The following is a 24930-nucleotide window of genomic DNA, read 5'->3' on the forward strand; positions in this document are numbered from 1 at the left end:
GACACTGCAGGGTGGGCTAAGAACCAGCTTGAGAGAGAGGGTGCACATAGTGTGAGAAGTCACCAGATACGGCTGCGAGTCCTTAGGAAGTCATAGTTGGTTTCAGGAGGGCTCTGGAGCTATAGCACTTAGGTGCCTCCCCTACAGTCCTTGGGACCCGGGGCAAGTTTCTTCATCACTCTGTGACCGAGGCGTTTCAGCATAAAATAATGACCCTAGAAGTGGATAAGCACACCAGGGCTGTTGCAAGCACTCAATGAGATAGGGCAAACAAGATGCTTAGAAAATATGCCTGACCTGTGCTAAGCACTCACCAAATGGGAGGTGTGTTACTGAAGGTGATGACTATTGTGCGCTGATTTTCAAGATGGCGGTCCTCAGCTGGGTTGGGGAGAGATGGAGGAGGAGTGGGGTGCGTACCCACAGGCCTGGCCTGGAGTCCTGGCTCTGGGTTTGGATCTGTGTGTTCTGGAGCAGGTTGCTTCACCTCTCTAAAGCTGCTTCCTCATTAATAGAAGGGGAATAATGCACCCATCTTCCAGGGTCACAGAGAAGATTGATCGGAAAAATCGATCCCTAAGTACACAGTAGATACTCAGTACTGTTTCCCCTCGAATATGCAGGTGCAACGCTAGGATTAGACTACATTCGACATTAATAGGTATTACTTCGACACTGGGCAGATAACTATGCCTTTCGTCTTGAAGAGATGATGTTCCTCTGAGATGTTCTCTTTGCCCAGAGAAGGAGACCTGGCTTTCTAATATTAGCATCACTTGGTGGATGGCGTTGCTTCTGTCCTTTTTCGCCCTGGTCTCCCCAGCCGCCAGTGTGGGGCATTGTCCAGCCTTGTCTTGTGACCAGCTCATAAGGGGGGTTGGGGTTGACATTTGGTGATTTATTTTTGACCCATGATGCTCATATCATCTGAATTCCTGGTTAGAACGTCTAGCCTCAACTCATCAGGTGTCCCCAAAGAGTCTGTCCTGCCCAGGAGAAAGGCCAGGGCTCTAGAAATAACTTGAAATAAGAATTAGACATGAGCGGAGGTAAAACAATAAACGTGTTCAGTCTTCTGCTGGCTGGGAGGCGCTGTTGACAGAAGGCTGCTTGCACTCACCTTCATGATGGAGCAGATATCGCGTGACCAGCTGTGGGAACCCTGATCAGTTAAAATATTCAATGTATTTTTGCGAGTCCAGGAAAAAAATTAGCTTTCTGTGTGTAAGTAGGGGGAAGTGGTTTCTTCCTTTTTGGATCCTTGCTGTGCCCTCGCTGAAGGAAATGGTACATTTTCTCTTCCTGCCCCCAAGGAGCATTTCTCATGGCATTCCTGGACAATCAGCCCTGCAACCATGGAACTCCAAGATGATAGGACACTGGAAGGAGGGGTGCAAAAGAGTGCAAGAGAATCAGATAGATATGTCCAGGAACAGAGACCCCAGTGAGGCCATATCCAGAGTCTGTGTGGCTAGGCTTTACATCTTCTAATCTTGAACCACCAACCCTGCACTTAATTGAGTCTCCAAGGATATGTTTGTATATACAGCACTAGACATGTGATCGCATTGGAAATACGTCCTTAAACCAAGAGCAAAGCCTATCTGACCAGCTCAACCAGCAATGAAAATTGCCTCATATTAGAACTCATTAAAAAAAAATGTAGTGCAGAAAACTCAGCTTATAAAATGCAAATTAAGGCAAGATCATTTGCTGTGCAAAAGGATTTGCTTCAGGCTGCATTTAAATAACAAGTTCTCTGGTGCTTTTAAAATAGAATTTTAGCTGAAAAAGAAAAACCCATCAATTCCTACACAAATTTTAAGAAGGAATGATTAGGTAAAATGAAGTATGTCTCCAGACTTTATGACATAAATTTTATTTTATATGATATAATCAGAAACAGATGTTTCTCCTCCTTTGCCTGCATTGTTTATTTCTCCCTCATATAACCTAGATTTATAGATTTCTAATTATGAACCACTCTTTTATAACCTTTTGGCTAAAATCTTTATCAGGACTTAACAATGAGAAGCAGCTAATAGGCTGGGAAGAGTAAAGCCTCAGAGGTCAGATCAAGCTTTACATTTTGCCTATATCATTTACTAGCTGTTTGACATGGGCAAGTTTACTTACTCGACGAGTATTTATGTAGCTCCTAGTATGTGCCAAATAGAATTCCTGGCACTGGGAACAGTGGTGCAGGGAACAGATGAGGGCTCTGTTCAATTGCAGTGTGTATTCCAGTGTGGGGTGGGGGCAGTTGATAAGCAAGTATCGTGCTAAGTGCTGTAAAAATACAGGGCACTTGATAGTGACCAGGGATGGAAGATGTCAGTTTCTCTGAGATGGTCAGAAAAGGCCTCTCTACGAAGGTGGTATTTGAGCTGAAAGGCAGGAAGGAGCCAACTTTGAGTTAGGGAAGCATGTGTAGTTGTAGGCAGAGAAAACAGCCAGTCCAAAGGTCCTGAGGTAGGACTGGGTTTGGTAAATTCAAGACCCAGAAGAAAACTCAGTGTGACTGGAGTATCATGATCAAGAGTCTAGTAGAAGACGGAAGTGGAGACATGGTTAAGGATCAGAATATACAGGTGGCTACAGATGGAAAGGAGTGGGGATTTTATTCTGATTGCAATGGGTAACCGAGGTCTCTGAGCCTTGGTGTCCTCACTTCTAAATGGAGGTAATAATGGTAGTCACCCACTTGTGAAGATTGAGATGACTGACACAGGAGAAGCGTCTGGAACTTAGTGCAGGACGTTGCTTGCAAGGACCAGCAAGTCACTCAGAGGCTGAAGTTTAAGGCAGTAGTAAGAGTCAGAGGGAGGCATTAGTGGGATTCACAGAGCTCAACTGCAGAAAGCACAGAGAGACCACACAGAACATGGAAGGTCAGTGGGCCTCTCTCCATCTCCGTGCCTCTTTTCATGTTCACTCTATTTTCCTGGCTCTCTCTGCAAATTTCTTAATTTCTGTTTCTTCCCAATTTTTCCATATGCCCTTTCAATTTACGAGATCACAATCATTTGATATAGACTCAGCTTCTCAGTGTCTCAATTCCAGACACCAGAGACAGAGGATTTGCTGGGCTAACTTTGGTCAGGTGCCCACACCTGGACCCATCATCAGGTGGACTTTGGAGGATAGGGACCACAAGAAGAGGCTGGGGGTGGCGCACCTGTGAATGGCATATTCTCTCCACTGTGTAAACAAGGGCACAGGGAAGGGATGGAGATCTGCATGATGTCTGTATACATGAATGGAAGAGGAATAAAGGAATAGTAGATGGAGAGGCTCTGAGCACATTTGAGATCATCTTTGAAAATGTGCACATCCGTCCACATGTGTTTTCTGGGGAGAGGGTACATTCTATTCATCAGAATCCCTAAGAGCTCTATGACCTAAAAAGTTCAAGGGCCCCTGCCTTTACTTTTTTGGGTTTTTGTTCTTACTAAACAAGAAAAGCTCCTGAAATTATCTTAAAAAACATTGTTTCAAATACACTGAAAACTGGAGCCAGAAACAGCCAGGAGGGCTCCCATTCATCCTTCTGCTATACTGCCTCCATTCCATCGACTTGCTAAGCCTCGCCCACTCCCTCCATCTTCTCTGCTTTTTCTATAAATAAGGTCTAGTTAAAAAGTAGCTGAGGGGTGCCTGGGTGGTGCAGTCCTTAAGCGTCTGCCTTCGGCTCAGGGCGTGATCCTGGCATTCTGGGATCTAGTCCCACATCAGGCTCCTCTGCACTAGGAGCCTGCTTCTTCCTCTCCCACTCTCCCTGCTTGTGTTCCCTCTCTCGCTGGCTGTCTCTCTATGTCAAATAAATAAATAAAATCTTTAAAAAAAAAAAGTAGCTGAAAGCAGACAGCTTCTATTTTTTAACTTTTAAGGAGGAATGTTGCCTGTCTCGCCACTCCCACTCCATTCCTGGCCATGAGTGTGTTTGCTGATTTATCCGGCTGCCTAAAATCATGTCATCAGAACCACAAGGGCCTTGAGAAATCAAGTTGGCTAGTATATCTCAATGGGGCAACTTCCTCCCCAGGAGATCATATCAGTATATTCAAGGACTTAGAAAATTAAAAAAAAAATACTTTATATTATTATACATATAAAAGAGAAGACTGTTTTTCTAATAAAGACCCTTGAAAGTCAAGTTTGAGAAATATTTTTGTTTAGTGGGACCACACGGAAGGTAAATTTAGCAGTAGAAATGGATATTATAAGGCCTGAAACTTACGTAATTTGGAAAGCCTCCTTTAAAAAATAATATAAAATTACAACTATAAATTTAGCTATAAAAGTGAGTACTTATTTAGAATGAGAAAAAAATTAAAAGCTGACAGATAACATGAATATCAAAGGTCCAAAATGTAACACATATTTATTATTATTATCATTAATTATTGACCCACTTTTATATTTTCCCGCATCTTTGGCTGCTTGTGGCCTGCCTGTTCATATGACAAGGATTTAATGAGATCACTTTCCATCAAGAGAATGGAATGAATGTGCCTCTAACATGGTTGGATGAAAATTGTTTTTATTGTGTTTTATTTTTATTGATAGCTTAGACAAATGTCTTTCTGTATGTCTACACCTTTATAGGCAGTTTCTTACAAGGTGTGCTTCTTTCCTGGTGGCAAGTTCTAGGAGAATTCCGTTCCTTTTTCTACTTGTACATGTCTCGCCCCTCTGCCCCCACCTGCCCACGGCTGTTTTAGGGCAGTTCTCTGCAAGAAGGTGACCCCCAATCAGGGAGTTGCAGCCTCTCCTTCACATGGCTATAACGGGGGTCACTTTAAGGTCTGGATGCTTTGAGTCTGCCAGGGGGAGGTGGCTCTGGGGGCTGGGTGGCCTGCAGTCCCTCCCAGAGGCACCCAGGGCCATCATCAGGGCATACGGGGAGGTCCTTCCACCACCCTCCCAGGCTGGGGTGGCTCCAAACGAGGGAGGCTGGGCAGGGCTACTTTGTTCCCAGAAGCCCCGGCTTTCTTAGCTCCCAAAGCAAATCTGATTCACCATGGGTTTAAGTCAGAAGTTCTCAAACAGCTTGGCCTTAGGAAGACCTTTCAATCTTAAAAACGATTGGAGACCCAGAGAGCTTTTATCTATTGGCATTTACTATATTGGAAATTAAACCTGAGAAATTTTAATAGATGGTTGTTTATTGATTTGCCTAAAATGGCAATAATAAATCTATCACCTGTAGCATAAATAGTCCATTTTTATGAAAAATAACTATTAGCCAAATACAACAATTAGTGAGAAGAGAGACATTGCTTTATTCTTTTGCAAAAACCACTTCAATGTGCGACTTAGTAGAAGATAGCTGGGTTCTATTTTCTGTGCTCTATCTGTTGTGATCTGTGGTTTTCATTGAATAAAATATAGGCGGAAGCAGGTTCAGGCTCTGTTCTGATCATTCTGGAGGTTCTTTCAAACCTCACAAAAGCTCCCATAGTGGTGATTTCTTAAGATCAGTTACAATGTTGAGGGCAAAGCCCTTGGCCTCTCTTGTGCTTTGAAATATCTTTTGCCCTCATTTTGAACTACCATACATTAGTCATTTGGAAAATGCTAGCTGAGAGATGCAGATCTTATGAACATTATCCACTATGCGTTATACAATATCGAAATCACATTTGTCAATATCACCACACTCTCGTCAAAGCCTCTAAGAATTGGGAAGCTGATGAGCTCACGGTCGCAGATGCAAGTTTTCCAAAATTCCAATTCTCTCTCGAGAGCTTGAGTTTTATCATTGGCAATGAATTCTGTCAGTTATTTTCCTTGAAGTGGCGAGTTAACTTTGTTCGTTTTTTAAGATACTGTCTGCCAAACAGTCAATTCTGAATAACCGTGGTCCGTCTGTCCATGGTTCTTTCAAGTAGAAACGATGTTCCATGAAAAAAAGTGGCAAATTCGAGTCCCAAAAGCAAAATCATAAAAGCGCATTTCCTTGAGGGGACCATCCCCCTTGTGTAGTCAGCGGAAGTGCTTTCTGGATTTCCCACTTCGTCATGCAGAATGTTCAAAAGGTTTAATAAAATCAATCCATGCTCTTGCTTCATTAAGGATGATTTGAAGTTTCCCTTTTTTGTTTCCCTTTACCACGGGTGTGTGGCAGTGAGGAATGTGATTACTTAGTACAGTTGAGTGCCCCTGCCTTGATTCACCCTAGGGCACTAACAGGTTTGCCTACCAATGCTTTGGAACCACGAGAGCACATTTCAACCAGTGAAAAGGGCAACTAATGTCTTAATTTTATTAGGAAAATAGTGTTGACCTCATGTATTCTTAAAAGCCTCCTAGGGTCCCCCCCGAGGGGTTCCATGGAACACGCCTTGAGAACTGCTGGTTTAGGTGCCCCAGTCATTCTCAGTGAACCTACATTGCATGTTGGCTGGGAGGGTTGAGGGTGGGACAGGATAGGGTGGTACATCAATTTCTCTGTGGAAACACTGACCTAACCGAATACTGTCAGTGTAAAAGTGAAGAAATGGAGACACAGTTGAGATTTGTTTCAAGTCATCCACTCGACCGTGGTAGGGTCAGGATTCAATCCCAGGTCTGCTGACTCACATACAGTGGGTATAGGAACCTCTACCAGGTCAGGTCTCTCACACTCTGTAAACCTCTTCTAACTTCCTATCAGGCTGCTACTGTGTGCCAGGTACAATGCTAGGTACTGAAGATAGGAAATGAAATGATATTTACCTGCTCTTTGGGGCCCGTCATCTAGGAAGCCTGGGGACAGGTACATCAAAAGGTTACAGGTGCAACCAGTGTGAAGACAGGTAAAGAGCGGGGACTCAGGAACTCAGAGGAAGGCTGCTGGAATCTGACGGCAGCTCGTAACGACCAGAGTTGGTGATTCTCAGGCTAAGTGGGGAAGGAAGAACAAAAGTTGGCCAGCTCGCCTTCCTGTCGGGGGAGAGTCTGTGGGAAGGAGCTGGCATAGCTGGTCACAGGGACTTGGAGCATCTTGAGGAATGAGTAGGGGAGGTGGCTGGAGGTGAGGGGTAGGGTGCAGGGGTTAGGTTGCATGTGTCAGCCCAACAAGTCTGGACTTTGTCACGAAAGCCTTCAGGATCTGGAGCAGCTGGCTGGAGGGTTGGCTAGAATGACAAGTGGGGACTTCTTCTAAGTACCAGGTGGTCACAACACCAGGACACCAGGTCGCGACACCATGTAACTCTCAGGGCCTCTTCTTCCCCAACTACACTTTGAGTCACATGGTTACATACAGGTTTGTAATAGGAATTCTCTACCTACCAGAAAGGAGCTCTTGAAGCAACGATTTCCCATGGCTTAGAATTGATCCCATTTTCTTGGCCTGAAACTTGCTATTTATTTTTCCCGAGGGTTTTATGGCTCACTCTTGACTCTTAGAAGCCATTACCTCAGTTTTGTAACACTGCAATGTAAGATCTATAATTTCTAACGTGTGGCCTTGCCATACTGAATCCTAGAAAGTGTTTCTGAGCAGTGGTTTCCAAACCTGGAGAGTCACTTGAGACAAGTGGTTAAATACATATGGATTTCCAGGCACCACCTCCAGGGGCCAGGAATCTGTATGTTTATTTTAATCCCCAAGTTATTCTGCAATAGGCCGCCTGGCCCTAGCTTCCTGCCCAGTTATTTTGGGTTTCTCTAGTTAAAACTAATTGAAAAGGAGCATACATTTAATGGCTGACTATTCCAGTTAAAGCCTGATTTGTCAGACCTCCTGAACAGGTGTACATGTGGCCACCTGTGTGGTTGGCATTTCTCACATTATGTGAGATGCGTTCCTCTTTGTGTGAGTTGGAAACATCAACTTACTTCCTGTCCCACAATGCTTCTCCACCCCCAGTCTCTTCAAAAATGTTTTCTTTTCCCTCCCTTCCTCCCTCCCTCCTTCCTCCCTCCTCCCTCCCTCCCTTCCTTCCTTTCGAGAGAATGCAAGCAGTGGGGGGCGGGAGCGGCAGAGGAAGAGGGAGAGAGAGAATCTCAAACAGACTCCCCACAAGTGTGTGAGCCCGATGACTTGGGGCTCAACCTCACCACCTGAGGTCATGACCTGAGCCAAAGTCCAGGGCAGATGCTTAACTGACTGAGCCATCCGGGTGCCCCTTCAAAATGTTTTCTGATGGCGATTTTTCTCCCCTTCCCTTCTTATCAGAGGTTTTGCCATCTCATTGGGGAGTCATCGATTGGTTGACTTATTTTTTGTTCTTGGTGCACACGCTGCCTCACTGGAGCAGTTTGAGCGACCGTACGTGCAAGTATACACTGTGCGGAGTGTTCTATGCAAGATTGCGGAGACCAATAAACAAGGCTGACAGCTCCTGTGTAATCGTAACAGTCTGGGCATGTCTGGCATCCTAGAAATGTGTAACATATATACAAACCAAATAAATATTTGACACTAAAGTATCATCAGTTCAGCCTACAGGAAAGAAGAGGCTGCCAGACCCAGACAGGGATGAATGGGTGGTCCCACAGAAGTCCGGGAGGTGGCACAGAGCTTGTCACTTTTCCAAGGGTCTTGGAGATGACATAATCCCTTTTGGGGCCTTTTGAATAAATTATGATAACATGTCAGGCTTAAATTTGGATCTTGCTCATTGTGTTTCTATTTTACTCATAGGCATAGAAGCAGGGTCCGAGTTTTCACAAAGGCCCACAGGCCTGGGGGGAGTGGATGGAGGGTGATGACAACATGGCAGAGATCATCCACTTAAGGGAAGGATGGTGGTTAACAGGATCCTTTGTCTGCCCCGAGCCCAACATCCAGCATCTGCATCTGATGATGCTTAGAGACCACTGTACAGACATGGACCAAAATAGGAATCTTGCAAGTGGAAAGCTTCTAGTTCAGTGGTGGTCAAGTGCAAGGACAAGGCCCCTGTAGGGCTGTTTGAGAAGCTCTAGCAAATGTGTGTAGGGTGGGGAAGGGAGCATGCATGAAAAAAAATTAAAAAAAAAAGGTTAAGGAACACTGATCTTACCAACTATCTCCCTTACTTCACTGATTGTGAAATCGAGGCCCAAAGAAAGAAAGTAATTTTCCCTCAGAGCTCATTTGTATCAGGGATAGATTTGGAACCAGGGTGTCCTGGCTCCCAGCTGGGTCGCCCCCAGCACAGCATGCCACCTCGTGCTCTGCTGTTATATCAGCTTCTTCCCTGCATCTGTGCGGTGTTTCTCATTCTCTCCTTTCACTCCTGTTACTCTCTTTCATCCTCATCAACACTCCTGTTGGAAACATGGGACAAGTGTCATTCTCCCATTTCACAGTGAGGAAGATGAAGTCCAGGGAGATAAAGGAATGGATAGCTCAGAGGGGGAAAAAAAAGATTTAGGAATGAATAAGGATCTCTGAGTATTAGAGAGCTGGTATCTGGAGGTGGGAGCATCCCCGTCTGCATGTGCCCCGGGGGCAGGTCCAGGACCTGGGAGCGGGACGGCAGGTGGCAAGGTGCTGGAGCCATGTGGGCTTCAGAGCTCAGAACCCAGGTCCCTCACATGTCAGCTGGGGCATCCTGGCAAGACAACCTCTCTGAGCTTCCATTTCCTCCACAGTAAGAGGGAGTAACGGTCTGTCAACTTCATGGCCAAAAGCAGATGCCCAATAAATAGAAGGTATTATCAAGGTCTAGAAGTAGGTTTTGGTTCCTCATAAGAAAAAACTTTCGATCAAAGAGCAGTCTGTAAATGGAATGTCCTGCCTTGCATAGGGTGAGCTGCTTGTCACTGGAAGCATTTAAGAAGAAACTAGAAGACTAGCAGTCAGAGGTCATATAGAATGGGGAAATTCCACACTTCTACCAGTTCTGAGATTCTGTAAAGTGATCCAGGATAAACGCAAATGTTTTGTATTTTTCTCAGTTCTTCAAACATTCTCTTTGCTGCCTTGGAGCCTCTTCATTCTGTCCAGAATGCTCGTCTTTGCCTATCCATCCCTCAGTCTCAGCAGAACCTCCCTTTCTCAGGGAAGCATTCCCTGCCCAGCATCCTGTCCCCTGACTTGACAGAACTGCTAACTTCAGTTTAATGGTCACATAAGGAGCGAGCCAAGAGGGTAACTCCCAGGTTAAGCCACTTTTCACTGGGTTTGGCTAACTGTTAGAAGACTAAAGTCCATCCATAACTCCTAAAACATACCTACCCATGTTTCAAAACAGTGAGATTCTCAAGCAGCTGTTCTATTTGCTTCAGAGAATGAGGCTCTGGGGCTGCCGAGTCCGTGTTCACTAGCGTGTGTTAGGTTCCTAACATGCGCCAAGCACAGTACTTCCTGCTGGGGGTTCAAAGATTAAAATAAGTCACGAGCCTGTGCTCAAGGAACACAGTCTGCTGGGGAAGACTAATAATCTTGATACCAGCTGGAGAAGCACATAGCCTACTGTGGATCCTTGAGGAGGAAGCTCTTGGCCCAAACTGGGGTCCAGTGAAGACGTCTTGGAGGACCTTACACCTGAACACTCCACTGTCTCCCATTCCTGATGATCAAGAGTATTGTTGCGATCTTACATTTTCCTCAGTCAGCGGGTATATCCTCGAGTGGGTAAACCGAGCCCCCGGTGCTGGGTTTTCATGGCCCCTTGATTTCTCTTTCAGAGCTTCCACAGAAGTACAAGACGCCTTCATGACTTACACAGTGTATGATGACGTCATCACCATGAAGCTCATCCAAGAGGCCTGCAAAGTTCTGGGTGAGGATGAAGGGGGCTTGCTTGGGTTTCTCAGGGCTGCCGTGATGAAGTACAACCAGTTTTCATCACCCACAGTAGTTCTGTTCTATTAAGTCCCTGGCAACAAGGGGTTAGCAGTCCTGAGACGTTGCTCTGAAAGGAAGGACAGGCTAGGTTCCCAAGAGACTTTGGCCACATTTTCGTCAACTGATAACTATTTAACCTGTTCTGTGTTTCTGTTTTAAGATCCCTTGTTTCCTATATATTATTATTAACATTGGACCTGTGGGCAGGAGCCTGTAACTCACACCTGAATGAAGCTTCTCTAACTCACATCTCTAGTCTGAAAGGCACATCACACCCTTCTGGGACTTAGGAGAACGAGGCAGCACGTTAGCATTGTTCTTGGGCATTTTCAGTGCACAATCACCAACAAAAAAGCACAAAAAATGTAAAAACGTAGCACGGAATGGATCGCAAAAAGGACACTTAATTTACAGTATGAGAAATGAGACAAGGACGCAGAGCACTGCCTCATCTGACCTTAGCTAGAAACGTGTGTGTTGGGGGACTCAACGTTGTTGCCGCTCTGCGCCTGCTCCTGAATGACTGTGGACACTCTGGGTACTGATTTGGGGGTTATAGGTACATTTTAGTGAGTGGGTCAATTTGCAAATATGGAATCTGCAAATGACGAGAGTCGATGGTACCACGCCTGGTAGTTTAAAGCAAGGGAAATGTATTCCCTCATAGGACAGGGGTGGGAAGCCTGAAATCAAGGCGTCAGCGAGGCCATACTCCCTCAGATCTCTAGGGAAGAGTCCTTCCTCTTGTAGGTTCTGGTGGTTCCAGGGCTCCCTGGGGCAGCATAATTCAACTCTCTGCTTTCATCCTCCCAGGCTGTCTTCTCCCCATGTGTCTATGTCTCTATGTCCAAATCTCCCTCTTCTTATAAGGACCCTCATCATATTGGATTTAGGGCCCACTCTAATCCAGTCACCTACCCTTTCCATTTGCACAGCCTTAAGCTTCTTACAGACAAAAATTGTTAGTGTCACTCTGAGTTCCATCATCTGTACCACCACTCTCATGTGTGGCCTTGATAATGACCTTGATAGAAGTTGTAATACCTTTGAAATGGATCATTATGATTACCTCTGGGTGTCCAGAGGAACAGCATTGGGAATCCCCTTAGGCCAACCACACTCATGTTTATCTGGAAATAGAGATGGTGTGTTTTGTGGGGGTGCTGAGGGCCCTTCTTCCCCATCTGCTCTGCCATGGAATGTCTTCCCATCTATCCAGACATTGAAGTGTCACTGGCAGGGTCATAATGGGGGACCCATTGTGGAGGGTCCCATTTACAATGCACCTGTACTTCCAGGATGATTCCTCTCACAGAGGTATCAGCAAGGGATGGTTTATTGTATTAACTTGCTCACTCCCCAGGCCCGGATGGGAAGAGGTTCAGGACAAAGAATACAGTTCTGCCTCTTTATTTTAATGATTGAGGTTAAGTTGGTTACTTGCTTACTGTTTTCTCATTGGTCTATGCGTCAGAGTTATTTCGAGGATTAAATGAGATGATATATGTGAAAATATCAAATGTGCTATCTGGCATAATAATAAGCTCTCAAAATATATTTCCCTCCCTCTCCCTTCCTTCCTTCCTTCCTTCCCTCCCTCCCTCCCTCCCTATTTCTAAATAAGGTCACATTTGGAAGTTCCAAGTAGACATGGATTTTGGGGGACACTTCAATCCAGTACACCCTCCTATCCTTTACCTTCCTTCCCACCAGCACGGAGCACACAGTGAGCTGGGGCCTGGAGGGGAAGGAGCCTCTACTGTCCCAGGCTCCAGGGGGGTGTGCAGGAAGCCAAGAGAGTCCCTGGTGCTTCCAGGTTCTTTGATGACACCCCTCTTTTGGTCCCAGTTGAACTTCCTTTGCCAGCTCCTACAGGCACTATGGCTTTGGGTCATGTTGAGATGGCATCTAGGAATTATTGCAGGCGGACACTGTGTCAGCACCCTCGCCTGGCACTCAAGACCCTGGCACAGAATTGTTGGAGGTGTGGGCGAGGCTTGGGAGCTCAGGGCCCTCAGGCTGGATCCCGTGCAGCCCACGGGGGCTCAGGCAGCCGGGGCTGTGGTTTCTGGCTGTTTTTCATGGAGTCTCTGAGGGCCCAGGAGGTTGGCCTTCCGTCCTTGGGAGCTCCTCCAGGAGTGGTCACAGGTAAAAGCCAGCCCCGGGCACATACTAGTGCCGGTGAACGCACCAGGATGGTTAGTTAGCGCTAAGCCTGCAGAGACAGGTGGCTTCTCTAGAATGCAGAAGTGGAAAGTGCTGGTGGTGGGCGAGGCCCTGAGTTTATTTCTCTTTCCTCTGAATAGCAGAGAAATTCTACGATTAAAGAAAAAATTGTGCCAGCTTTAACCCCATGCACATGATTTCCCCCTTGTTTCCACATGGCAATTTGACATCTGTGTCTCTTCTTATGTTCCTGGTCGTTTCCTGGATGCAGAAAACCTTTTGGGTATCTGCACTGGGGAGAAGCCCCAAGTCTCTGCAAAGCTGGGAGGGGGAAGCTTTTGAGGCTTAGGGAGCTGAGCTTCTGGTCACTTGCCAGCCACACCTCCTAACAGAGCTAGACAAGGTTGTGTCTGAGACTGGACATGAGGTACCGGAATGAAACGTTCATTGGCTCCTTCAGCTCCTGGAGCACAGGATCCGAGAGCAGCAATATGTCCTGGACGCCCTCTAGAGCCAGTTCACAGCCTTGCTCTGCAGCCGTCCTCCGGAGGCAGGCAGAGGAGGGTGACAGTCGGGGCTCGTGCGGCGTCTCAGAATCACAGCTGAGCCCCCACCGCCCCTCTCCCTTCCCAAGAGGTTCACAGAGAGAGTTTCTGGGAAAAAGACAGACCAGGGTCTGGGTAGCACCAGTGGCACCTGCGAACCTCACCTCTACCCTGTCTGACCTGTTTAGGGGGCTCCTGGACCCCTGTGCCTCCCCTCAGCTGATGCCAGGGGAAATTTATGTGGCACCTGGGCTGTCCAGAAGTGGGTAGAGTCAGGATTTCAGGAGGAGTCTGACCCCAGTGTGTATACTTCTCTGGGTGCTCTGCTGCCCGCCCTGGGCTGGGAGCCGAGAGGCCCACCTTCTAGACCCAGCTCACCTCCTAAACAACAGCTTGCCCGCCTTGCACACAGCCGCTTGTCCGCACCAGAGGGAGCCTCTCGGCCCTTTTGCTTAACCCACCCGCCAAAGAGATTATTTTCTTAAACACTGCTTTTTAATATTTTAAAACATGTGATTATGATATGATATTTGCTTTCAAACTATGGGGGCAGATGCCGTCCTTATTCTGATTTGCTCTCAGGTGAGGCCTGGCCCTCATTCAGTCCAGCAGGCCCTGATTCTGAGCAGGGGCCAACCTTAATGTTCATAGTGGCCGCCTTTCTCCCACCTAAGTCAGGGGAGTGTCCAGTTACTTTTCTCCCACAGAAAGAATAAAAATCATGAGGTGGGAGGTGACTCTAGACTTGACCCAAAAAGCTGGAGTTTAGAGCCTAGGAAATAAAAGCGCAATAGGGCTTGAACTGGATGGTGGGATGAAGCCCTCCTTCGTTCTTTCCTTGATTTTCTTTCAAGGGATCCCGGCAGCAGGAGACTGCATCATGCAGGTTCAGTGTGGTACTGAGCCCTCTGCCAAAGGGCGTCTTGTCCACATTCTAAAAGGAGGGCCAGGGGTTGGATTCTGCTCTGTTGTGCCAGCTGTGTGACCTTGGGCCAGGGATAGAAATTCATGAAGAGTTGATTTCCTCCTCAAAAAGAAATCGTACTGACTTGAAATGTTCATGGGCAGGAAGGAACAAAACAGATGACAAATGAGAGGCACTCGGCAGTGTTCGGGGCCCAAAGTAGGTGCTCGGCAAATGCCAATGGATCTGAAGGGGAGGCAGGGGCATGTCTCTGGCTGGTGTCTCTGGCTGTTGTCCCTCAAGAGTAGGGCTAAGCTTTGGGGTTTGCCTTCAATGGCTATACTATAACGTCTGGGCCCTCTGAGCAGGGATTGGCAAACCACCGACAGGCCATGGGCCACATCTGGCTCCCTGCCTGTTTTCGTAAAATTTTTTTGGAACTCAGCTGTGCCCATTTGTTCATGTATTATCTGTGGCTGCTTTTGAGCTCAAGTGGCAGACTGGAGGCATTGCAGCAGAGACCTGAAAAACTGAAAATATCTACTATTTACCCTTTACAAACCCAGTTTGGTCACCTAATGCTCTGGAGAATGGATTTTCTTCAAGATTTTTAAATCTCTTTTTACTTGAGAACTACTATGGACCAAATTATAGTCAACACCCACCAAATTCATATGCTGAAGCCCTAACCCCCGATGTGATGGCATTTGGAGATGGGGCCTTGAGGAACATAATTAGGTTCCATGAGGTCACGAAGGTGAACCTTATGATGGGATTAGTGCCCTTATAGGAAGAGGTCTGACAGTTAGCTCTCTCTCTCAGGGAGCATGGGCATGTGAGCTCTCTCTCTCTCTCTCTCACCCCCAGCCCCCCATGGTGTGAGGACATGGTGAGAAGCCGGGAAGAGAACTCTCTCTAGAACCTGACCACACTGGCACTTTAATCTTGCACTTCTGGCTTCCTGAATCTGAATAAATCCATTTCTGTTGTTAAGCCAGCAGTTCCCAGTATGCCACTACAGCAGCCTGAGCAGACAGGTGCAGGAACTTGAGAAAGTTTTTACATCTCCAGAGAGAGCTAGTTCCTGCGTCTGACATCACGCCCAGGCCATTTTGTAACTGTACGTGATCACGAGCCCTGCTGGGGGTGGCAGTACCGTCAGCAGAGAGATGCCTCCCATACCTGCCCCTTATGCTTTCATAGTTCCAAACCAACCGACACATTTAGAAGCACCAACGATTTTATAGTCTGTAGATGTTATAGTGTGTGGGGCTTTCTACCAAAAGCCATAGTCTCTCGCTGTGATTGCTTTCCCCAACTGCTCGTTGCTTCTCCCAGTAACAGCTCTTGGCTTATATCTGAAGGGGTATATAAATATGGTGAGTGTGTTTTCAGATAAAAAGTTGGAATGTGGGGTGCCTGGGTGGCTCAGTCGGGTAAGCGTCAGCATTCAGCTGAGGTCATGATCCCGGGGTCCTGGGGATTGAGCCCCACATCGAACTTCTTGCTCGGGGGGAACCTGCTTCTCCCTCTGCCTGCCGCTCCCCCTGCTTGTGCTTGCTCTCACCGCCCCCTCTGCGTGTCAAATAAATAAATAAAATCTTTAAAATAAAAAGGTGGGATGCAAAATTGAGTAAATATGTGCATGTGTCTTGGAATCAGGATGGCTCTGGGAAACATAGACTGTAGGTTTCTCTCTCTCGATATATCCATACACATAAATACACACACACACACACACACACACACTGATATATATATATGTTCCGTGAGTCAGAGAGCGCATGGGCCTGCCAGAGGGTGATCCACAGGAAGGACATTTAACTGTTTAACAAAATACACTGGCCAGTTGAGACAAACTCTTCCCTCAGACAAAGAAAGAAGCACGCTCAGTTACCGCTAGTCAATGCTTTGCTTTTCAAGTGAGCTCCAGAATGCAATTTCCCTACCTTTAAGCAATTGTTGGGATTTTTCCAGACCACTCTGCCTCTGCATAGCTCTTTGCTTTCAATGAGCATAATTCAGGATGGGACCAGATGGCAGGTTTAGCCTCGCATAAGGAATTGTTCTGCGTATGAATAAGTGCCTACTTAGTGTGTAAGTGGGTTATTAGTGATCTGAAGTGACAAAATGCGAAACAATACACAACAGCCATTTGGCACAGCTGTGTCAGTCTAGACTTCGCTTGCTAAGAAACCAATAGTCAAACGCATTTCAACAGTTCGCTATCGGCAAATGCCAACAAGCCTTCTCGGCACTTGCCTCTTTTAAAACAAGAGTAACAACATAAAATTGACAGAGTCCTGAAATCAGGCATTCCAACGTTGGCTTTACCATGACCCTCTGAGTTGGGACCAGTAACCCCAGAAAGTGACCACTGGAGGCTGAGGGCTTGAACCTGGCCTATCCCAATCCCCCACCCCCCTCCCCTCTGAAGCCCTCAGTTTGTTTCCCCTCCCCTCCTGCTTTTAAGCTCCTTCTTCCTACTCACAAAATATTTCTCCTACCTATTATCTCATGCCTGGCTTAGGTGATATTATTTGAGAAGGAAAATATTCTAGATGAATGGCTCTTTCAGATATCGGAAGCTTATTCCTTTGAATACATAAGCCTTGGGTAAAAAAATTACCCATTTTCGATGGAAATTTTTCTAAAATGTACTGCATACACTTCCCTGTCTTGTGGGAGAACACATGCTTCTCTGGGCCCCTCAAGTAGGTCACTATGAGGAATAGCTCTTGTTCCCTCTATCTGGGTGGTGGCAGGTGGGCAGTGTTCTTGGAGGTGCAGCCCTGAGTGAGCCCTGTGCCCAGAAGGCCCAGCACAGGCAGGCTCTCTGGCATTCCTCTGCCTGTCAGCCCTCACTCAGGGTTTAGAAGGTATCCTGTCGCCCCGCCCTGGGCAGCCCACCCCCCCTCTTTGCAGTCCCTTGAGGCACCACCCAGGAAGAAGTAAACATTTCCTGGTGATGGCGAAGCACCACGCTTGTTAAGTCAGAAAATTTGACTTTAGACATCATTGCAATTGAAAAGGTATTTAAAAAGCTCCATACCTCTTCTGGGAAGCCTTGCATCTAGAAAACAGGTACTTCCTGACAGCGATTTTCCTGCCAACAAAGAAGCTTTCCATTAAAAAAAACAAAAACAAAAAGCAAAACAAACAAAAAAACCCCGAAAACACCAAACAACCCTTTTCATAGAATCTCTCTCTCTCTCTCTCTCTCTCTCTCTCTCACACACACACACAGGGAAAATTGTATACTCAAGCACTTGTGTCCCTCTCCCAGCTTCAATAATTATTAATATTTCACCAATCTTGTTCCGTCTCTCTGGTCCCTCCACCCTTTTTCTGGTTTTGTTTTTGCCGGAATGTCTTAAAGCAAATCTCAGGTTTCCCATAATTTTACCCATAAATATTTCAGTATGAGTCTCTAACAAGATAAAGACATTTTAAAACATAATCATAATGCCTTGATTATACCTAACAAAATTCGTAATATTACAGAGGCCCAGAACCCAGCTGTATCTCAGCTGGCCTTGGATAAATGTGGTCTTTGTGGTCTTTTTATATTAGATTTACTAAGGTCTTTTCAGGACAATCAGCAAAAACTTCTACTTTGGCATAATTTCAAACTCACAGGAGGTTTGCAAGAATAGCTCAGAGAATTCCCATATACTTTTCATCCATATTCCCCAAATGTTAGCATTTTACTATATTGGCTCTATCCTTCTCTCTGTATCTATAATTTTTTTCCCCTGAATTGTTAGTATGTTGCAGATATGACGTCTTGTTAGCCCTAAAAATTCTCTTACAGAACTACAGTACGACTACCAAACTCAGGAAATGAACGTGTAGGTAGGGCTATTATGTAACCTACAGATGTTATTGAGATTTTTCCAGTTGTCCCTGTGACATTCCTCAGAACAAAAGAAAGCCTTGGATCCTGGCAGTTGTCACATCTCTTCCATCTTCAGACATCTGGAGTAGTCCCTGAGTCTTTCTTTGGGTTTTATAACATTGCTATCTTTGGCAGGTTCTGGTCAGCTATTTTGTAGAATGCCCCTCAACTCAGGATTATCTGACATTTCATCTTGATTCAGTTCACATTGCGCTTTCTTGGCAGGAAGACCACAGAAGTGATGTTTTGTCCTTCCCAATGCATCATAGCAGGGGGCATATGATGTCCATTTTTCCCACTGTCCCATTATTGGTGTCAACTTTGGTTGCTTGGTTGAGGAAGGATCTGCCAGGTTTCTCTACCACATCGTTCCTGTCTTTCCCTTGGTAATTAGTCGTTTGTGAGAAGATACTTTGAGACTATGCAAATATCTACTTGCTTCTCAAACTCCTCCCTCCCTAGTTTTAGTACTCATTGGTGATTTTTGCCTGAAACCATAATTACGGTGATGGCCAAATGGTATATTGTTCCTTTTACATTTATTAGTTGGATTTCTACAGGGAAAGGAAGAATTTTCCCCTCTTTCCCATTTATTTATTTATATCAATGTGAACCCTTGATTATTATTTTTTTAATAGGTTGTGATGCTTTGCTTTCATTATTTCTTTTGATGCTCAAATTCTCCAAGATTTAGCCAGTGGGAGCCCCTTTCAGCTGGTCCCTTTGTCCTTTTGACACATCATCATTCTTTGATTATTTCTTTACTTCCTGGTATGACTAGATGTTACAGGCTTGTCTTACCCTTTCCCTGCCCCAGTCCTGAAATCTGCCATTTCTCAAAGGAACATAAACACACATTGATCAATTGATCGATCAATCGATCCATCCATCCATCCATCTAAAACCATGATGGGTCTTACTGTCTTACTATGGTAGATTTGCTAATCCACCCCACAGACTTCATTATGTTCTTTCCCTTTCCATAACTGTAACTTCCTTCTCACACAGTGAGGAACTTGTTCTCCATTATTCACAATATATTTACTTAAATGCTTAATCCTCAAATGTTCAAAAAGTCATTTCAGAATTGCTTACCAACACCATTGTGGGAAGGGAACCTACTAACTACAGTCAAATATTTATTTAAAGTTTTGTTTGTTTTTGGGTTTAGCCTGAAGACAGAGCAATGTAAATACTATGTTCGAATGCTACTGGGTTAATTTTTTTCCTGAGCAATTAGATGATTCAAAACTGTTCTGTTCAAATACTGTTCTGTTAATCTGTTTCTGTTTGTATTCTATCTCAGGGCTTTCCCTATCCTTATTGACTGCATTTATTTTCTTTATTTTTAGTACATGAGTCATTAACATGATTCCCCAAACCAGAAATGTCCAAAAAGTTATGCTCAGAACAGTGTCGGTCCCCCACCCTCCACAATTTTTCGAACCTTTCTACCTCATTCTCACCAATGCCTTGGAGGTAAGCAATCTCAATAGTCCCTAGTTTATCCTTCTGGTATTTCAATTTGCACAAAATAAGCAGATAAATGCGTATTTCCTCATTTCCCCTGATTTGTTACACATAAGATAAAATACTAAGCATACTACAGATTCTCCTTTGCACTACCAAAAAATATGTTAAGGCACCTATGGCTCTTTTAGTTTTCACATTTTCTTGCCATTTCCTATATATCCCCCACTCCCGGTGACTTAGAGAACTCACGAAATCCTAAATTCACAGAGATGACTCTGTGTAACCACACAACACAGGCACTGGTTTTTAAAAAGTGACCTCTGTCCTCTGCTAGACAAGCATTCTCAACCAAGAATCCGAGAAGAAGCCCCAAGCCCAGCACGGATGGAAGACGCCGCACCCAAACCCGAGATTCGTGAATCTAGCAGCCATTAGTCTCCGAGCCAGCCGGCCTTTCCCAAGAACAGACCTGGGTGCCCAGGAACAAAATAACCAGGGTCTGGAACAAGCAGCCTCACGAATTTCTGTAGGTTTACAGATTCAAGAGACAAGTCAAGCAGACAGTCTTTCTACATGAGGCTGCCACTGGCACTTTGCTCTACCTTGCTTGGCTCACAGACAGCCCCGTCCTCCTGAGCGTGGTCTCGCGAGGAGGAGGCCTCTGGGATCTGCGCTTTCCTGCCTGGTAACAGGATGCACCTGCTCAGAACCCCAGCCCGCGGGGACGTGCATCATGGCACAGCTGTTTTTTCTCAGCTTGAACAAGCTGATTAAGCAGGAGCGAAGGGGGGAAGGGGGAAAGACGAAAGAATGATTCCACACCTGTGCCTGTGCTTCTCAGTTCTTCTCCCAGGGACTCAGAAGCAATGGAAAGGACTTGAGTGGAATTTATTTCAGTTCCTTGGGGCTTAGCAGGTGGCTCTTGATTGCTCTTATAGACAAGTATGCCTGCATCCCGCTCGGGATGGACCCACACGCAGGAACCCAAGAGAAGCAATTCACACGGGCCCTTCCCACCTTCCACCCTGCTGTCCCAAGCTTTGTCTAGATTCAAAAGACCCGGCTAATATATTTTTGGAATGTTTGTATGACTCATCTCTGATAAGACCAGACCAATTTGGAACAGGACTCTATCCAGCTCACATTACAAAACAGTTATCTGCCCAAAAGTCTGGGTGTGAACAAGGAGCCATAGGGAATCTGCTTCTCTGACCTTCTCAGGGAGCAAGTAGAGGCTGGGAAGTGTCCAGACCTCCTCGGATCCCCTGCACCCCCGCAGGAATTGTTCTTAGATAGCTCAAGAGACCTGGAAAGCCCCTTGCTGTGAATTCCAGATCCTTCAAGGATCCAGCCAGGGATTGTGGTGATTGTGAATTCCGCAGGTCTCCCGTGAACCTGGGCATTCCAGACCTTGTCCCAGCCCCCAAGACCTACCAGGGTCACCACACTGCAGTCAATAAGAGAATGTTCTCTCACAGATGTGCCAGGCCCCCAGCATCAAGGAACACCCTGTCTCTTGTGTCAGTGATGACAACCCATATGCAGTCCTCATCCTGGAGGAGACCTCTTGTTTCTTTGCTTCTCCCAAGACTGTGGGATGTGGTATAGAAATCACCGAATTTAGGATGCCTGGGTGGCTCAGTCAGTTAAGCATCTGCCTTTAGCTCAGGTCACGATCCCAGGATCCTGGGATCAAGTTCCCCATCAGACTCCTTGCTTCTCCCTCTCCCTCTGCCTGCCACTCCCCCTGCTTGTGCGCTCTCTCTGTCAAATAAATAAATAAAATCTTAAAAAAAAAAAATCACCGAATTTAGAGTTAGACCCTCTGCCTCTGATTTGGGTCAATTCACAAAGATGATTCTCAGTTTCAAAAAGGGGACACCTCACCTGTAAGAAAGGGGACATGATAATAGGATTAGCTAGCTTACAAGGTTTTGGCAAGCACCGAGCAAAATAATTGGTGGTTTTGATTAATGAGTGTTTAATGACTAATGACTATTTCAGGAACGATAAAATATTCTTTAAAAAAGACTTCTGCCTCTATACAGCAAACAATCACTTCTGTGGCAGCAGCCCCAGTGAAGGGCACAAATCCACCCCTGGGTATTTATCAAGCACCTACTTTGTGTCTAGCACAGAAAATGTGTAGAATGAAGTCACGGCCCCTCAGAATTATCACACAGTTGGAAAGAAAAGAAAACACAGCACTTAGGAAGAGTACTCAATGTGACGTGGGATATTCAGAGAAATCTTTATGGAGGATGCGACGTGCAAAGTACGCCCCACAGGGAAACCCGGACGGGGAGAGGATGAGAGGAAAAGGGGAAGTCCTTGCAAGCATGTGGCATCACCAAGTTTGTCAGTGTTGCTTCTTAGTTGCGGTACTAGTTCTTTCTCAGAGATAGCTTTTTATTTCATTTAAAGGCCATTGTATTTAAAGACGTCTAGAGGTGGGAGGGGAGATTAGAGGGCCATACACTGCCCTGCCCAGAGTGAACCTCGTCTGGGCGCCAGATTCAGCCAGCATAGGGATACGACAGCTTCCCCTCCCCTTCTGCACCGTACAGGACTTTACACTGTGGGGACCACAGAAAAGATTGGGGTGGGGTTAGGAGAAATTCACATTCAGCGGCCAGGGCTGCCCTGGCCTCCACGCGCCATGCCAGAGATGTTATTGTTGGCTTTTTACTGATGAGGAAAGTGAAAGCTTTGGGAGCCGCTCAGTAACGTATCACACAGGCAGGATTTGAACTCTTTGGAGATCAGGGAAGACCACCCGAGTGAGAACGCACACTTTGCAGGTGCTTTTATTTGGGGTGTGCTTCGTGTTCCACAGGTGTGTCCATGGAAGCCTTTCTGAAACTCTTTGGAGAATACTTCTTTAAATTCTGTAAGATGTCTGGCTATGACAGGATGTTACGGACACTGGGGGGAAACCTCACGGAGTTTATTGAAAACCTGGACGCCCTCCACAGTTACCTCGCACTATCCTATCAGGTAAGGCCGTCTGAGGCCGGTCTTGGTGGCTCTGAGGGGAAGCAAATGCCTGGGGCCTCCCTCCCCCAAGAGGGGCACAGGTGCAGGGGCCGGGGGGAATCCTTGGTACGCGGTGTCAGGGCTTCTCTGAGGCAAGGAATGGACAAGGAACGCCTGTAGCCACTTTTATGGGCGGGCCGGCCACAGTCCAGGAAGGACAAGCTGAAGAGGTCGGCTTTGTGACAGAGGATGGTCTATTCCGATAGTCGCTGGTGTGGCTTTGGAATGAATCTGGAAGATTGATCACAGAGGGAACCAAGGCTGGGAAACAAGCAGGTTTCAGTGGGTTTGCAAATTCGCTCCTCGGGTTTCCTGGCCTGGATGGAGCTGATAAATAGCTTCTGCAGCCACATTCATCTCTTCACGTATCAGAAGAAAGGACTTGACAGGGCCGAGAGCCAGAGTCGGAAATCATCCCACACCGAGTAACCCGCCGGTGACCCCCTGAGGTGTTAAGAACCCAATTTCCCAATACTATTGGGATATATCCTCCTGGAGTTCTTTCCTTGGTTTCCTTGCTTGGAGGCATCATTGGAAATTCAAAAGCCTAGACTTCCTTTTCTTTTTTAGAAAAGGAAATGCTTCATTAAAAAGGCAAAATGGCACTTACCCATTTTTTGATAACAGTTTATTTTATATAAAATTGTTTATATTTATTTTTAGGACTCTTTGTAGTTTATGAAGTTCTTTCTTCCCTATTTTTATATTTAATGCTCATAACCGCCCTTGGGCCGTTGTCATGAGGATAAAGTGGGAACATATTCATATATGCTTAGGGGCCTGCTCAACGGCAATGCACCCTTATGCATGTTTCATGGGAAAATGATAATTTTCTGTTTTTCACCTAAGGATAAGAAGCTTGGAAACCTTAACTGACTTCAGGTAGGATGAGTAGGTTTGTCTGTCCTGTCATGATCATGTGAACTACTCAAGGACAGAGGGAACAGAAAGAGCCCTGGCTATGGGGTCAGATGGGCCTACACGCTGTCTGGCCGGCTTACTAGCTGTGTGGCGCCCTCTCTGGACTTCCAGTTTTTCACTTATTCATTTAATAAATATGTATTGAGCATCTACTTGGTGCCAAGCCCTTTGTTTAGGAGTTGGGCAAACACAGAGACAAAAAGGAATAAATAGGAAAAAAAATCCTATCTCATATTATTGTGTGTGTTACAAGAGATCGATGTGGAAATCCCCAGCATCATGATCAGTCTAGAAAAGGCATTTCATAAATAATAATAACTCCCTTCTTTTCCCTGTTCTCTGTTCAATATGGCAGGTTTAAAAATGACTGTAATTCATATGGCAACTTCCTTTAAAATTTCTTGGCTAAAGTACTGCAATTAGGATACAAAGAAATACAGTTGGGCCCCTTTAATAATCTCCTATAAGATTTTTTAATATAGCATCTTTCATCTGAAAATTTGGCTAATACTTCAAGTCACAGTTCTGGAGGATGTAAATGTTCTCCCATTCATTCATTAAACCAAAAAAAGAAAAGTAGTATCTTTTATGCTCCAGATACTATATCACTGACGCTCTGTAGCTCTATATCACCATATTATCGCTCTATATCACCATATTACTGCCACTGTAATGAATAAGGGTGAATGGGATTGAGGGTGTGAAGTCCCAGCTCATTGTTTGTGTACCCAACTCCCACTACCTTTCCTCTGCGGTAGTCATCTGTCACTCCTTCATATGCCAAAACCAATGTAAAGAATAGAACTCGGGGGCGCCTGGGTGGCTCAGTCGATTAAATGTCTGACTCTTGATTTTGGCTCAGGTCATGATCTCGGGGTTGTGAGGTTGAGCCCTGCATCAGGTTCTGTGCTCAAGGGGGCGTCTGCTTGAGATTCTCTCTTTCCCTCTCCCTGTGCCCCTTCCCCCAATTTCTCTCTCTCTCTCAAAATAAATAAATAAAATCTTAAAAAAAAGAATAGAACTTCTCAGGGTGTGAGGATATTTTGCACATGATGAGGTGAATAAAATATATAAATGTTATACTATGCAAGCTGTAATAAGATACACACAGTGATACCTGATAGCTATAGAGCTTTATACTGGGCAGAACATTATAGAGTGTCTCTCCAGCAAAAGTAAAATAAGAAAATCCTCGCTTTTCTTTATGTCTGCCTCTAGT

At 45.6% G+C, this 24930-nt stretch overlaps 1 protein-coding gene and 1 long non-coding RNA gene across 6 annotated transcripts in view; one reads left to right on the plus strand and one right to left on the minus strand.

Annotated features, from left to right (window-relative positions):
- LOC117803087 overlaps positions 1 to 20454 on the minus strand; it is a 60349-nt gene extending 39895 nt beyond the window's left edge. For 3 of the 4 annotated variants that reach the window (XR_004626720.1, XR_004626718.1, XR_004626719.1), the window contains exons 1-3: positions 20357 to 20454; positions 17436 to 17489; positions 1121 to 1379 (exon numbers count right to left, since the gene is read on the minus strand). This is a non-coding gene — a long non-coding RNA (uncharacterized LOC117803087). The remainder of the gene's footprint in view (positions 1 to 1120; positions 1380 to 17435; positions 17490 to 20356) is intronic. The other variant, XR_004626721.1, reaches the window with a different exon arrangement.
- The window catches only part of LOC100468070 (guanylate cyclase soluble subunit beta-2), a 69675-nt gene that overhangs the window by 5628 nt on the left and 39117 nt on the right, over positions 1 to 24930 (plus strand). For both annotated transcript variants that reach the window (XM_034665110.1, XM_034665109.1), the window contains exons 3-4: positions 10609 to 10703; positions 22591 to 22751. In XM_034665110.1, coding sequence (XP_034521001.1) covers positions 10609 to 10703; positions 22591 to 22751 — 256 coding nt within the window. The remainder of the gene's footprint in view (positions 1 to 10608; positions 10704 to 22590; positions 22752 to 24930) is intronic.

The sequence above is a fragment of the Ailuropoda melanoleuca genome, chromosome 7 (assembly GCF_002007445.2).
Source record: "Ailuropoda melanoleuca isolate Jingjing chromosome 7, ASM200744v2, whole genome shotgun sequence".
NCBI lineage: Eukaryota > Metazoa > Chordata > Mammalia > Carnivora > Ursidae > Ailuropoda > Ailuropoda melanoleuca.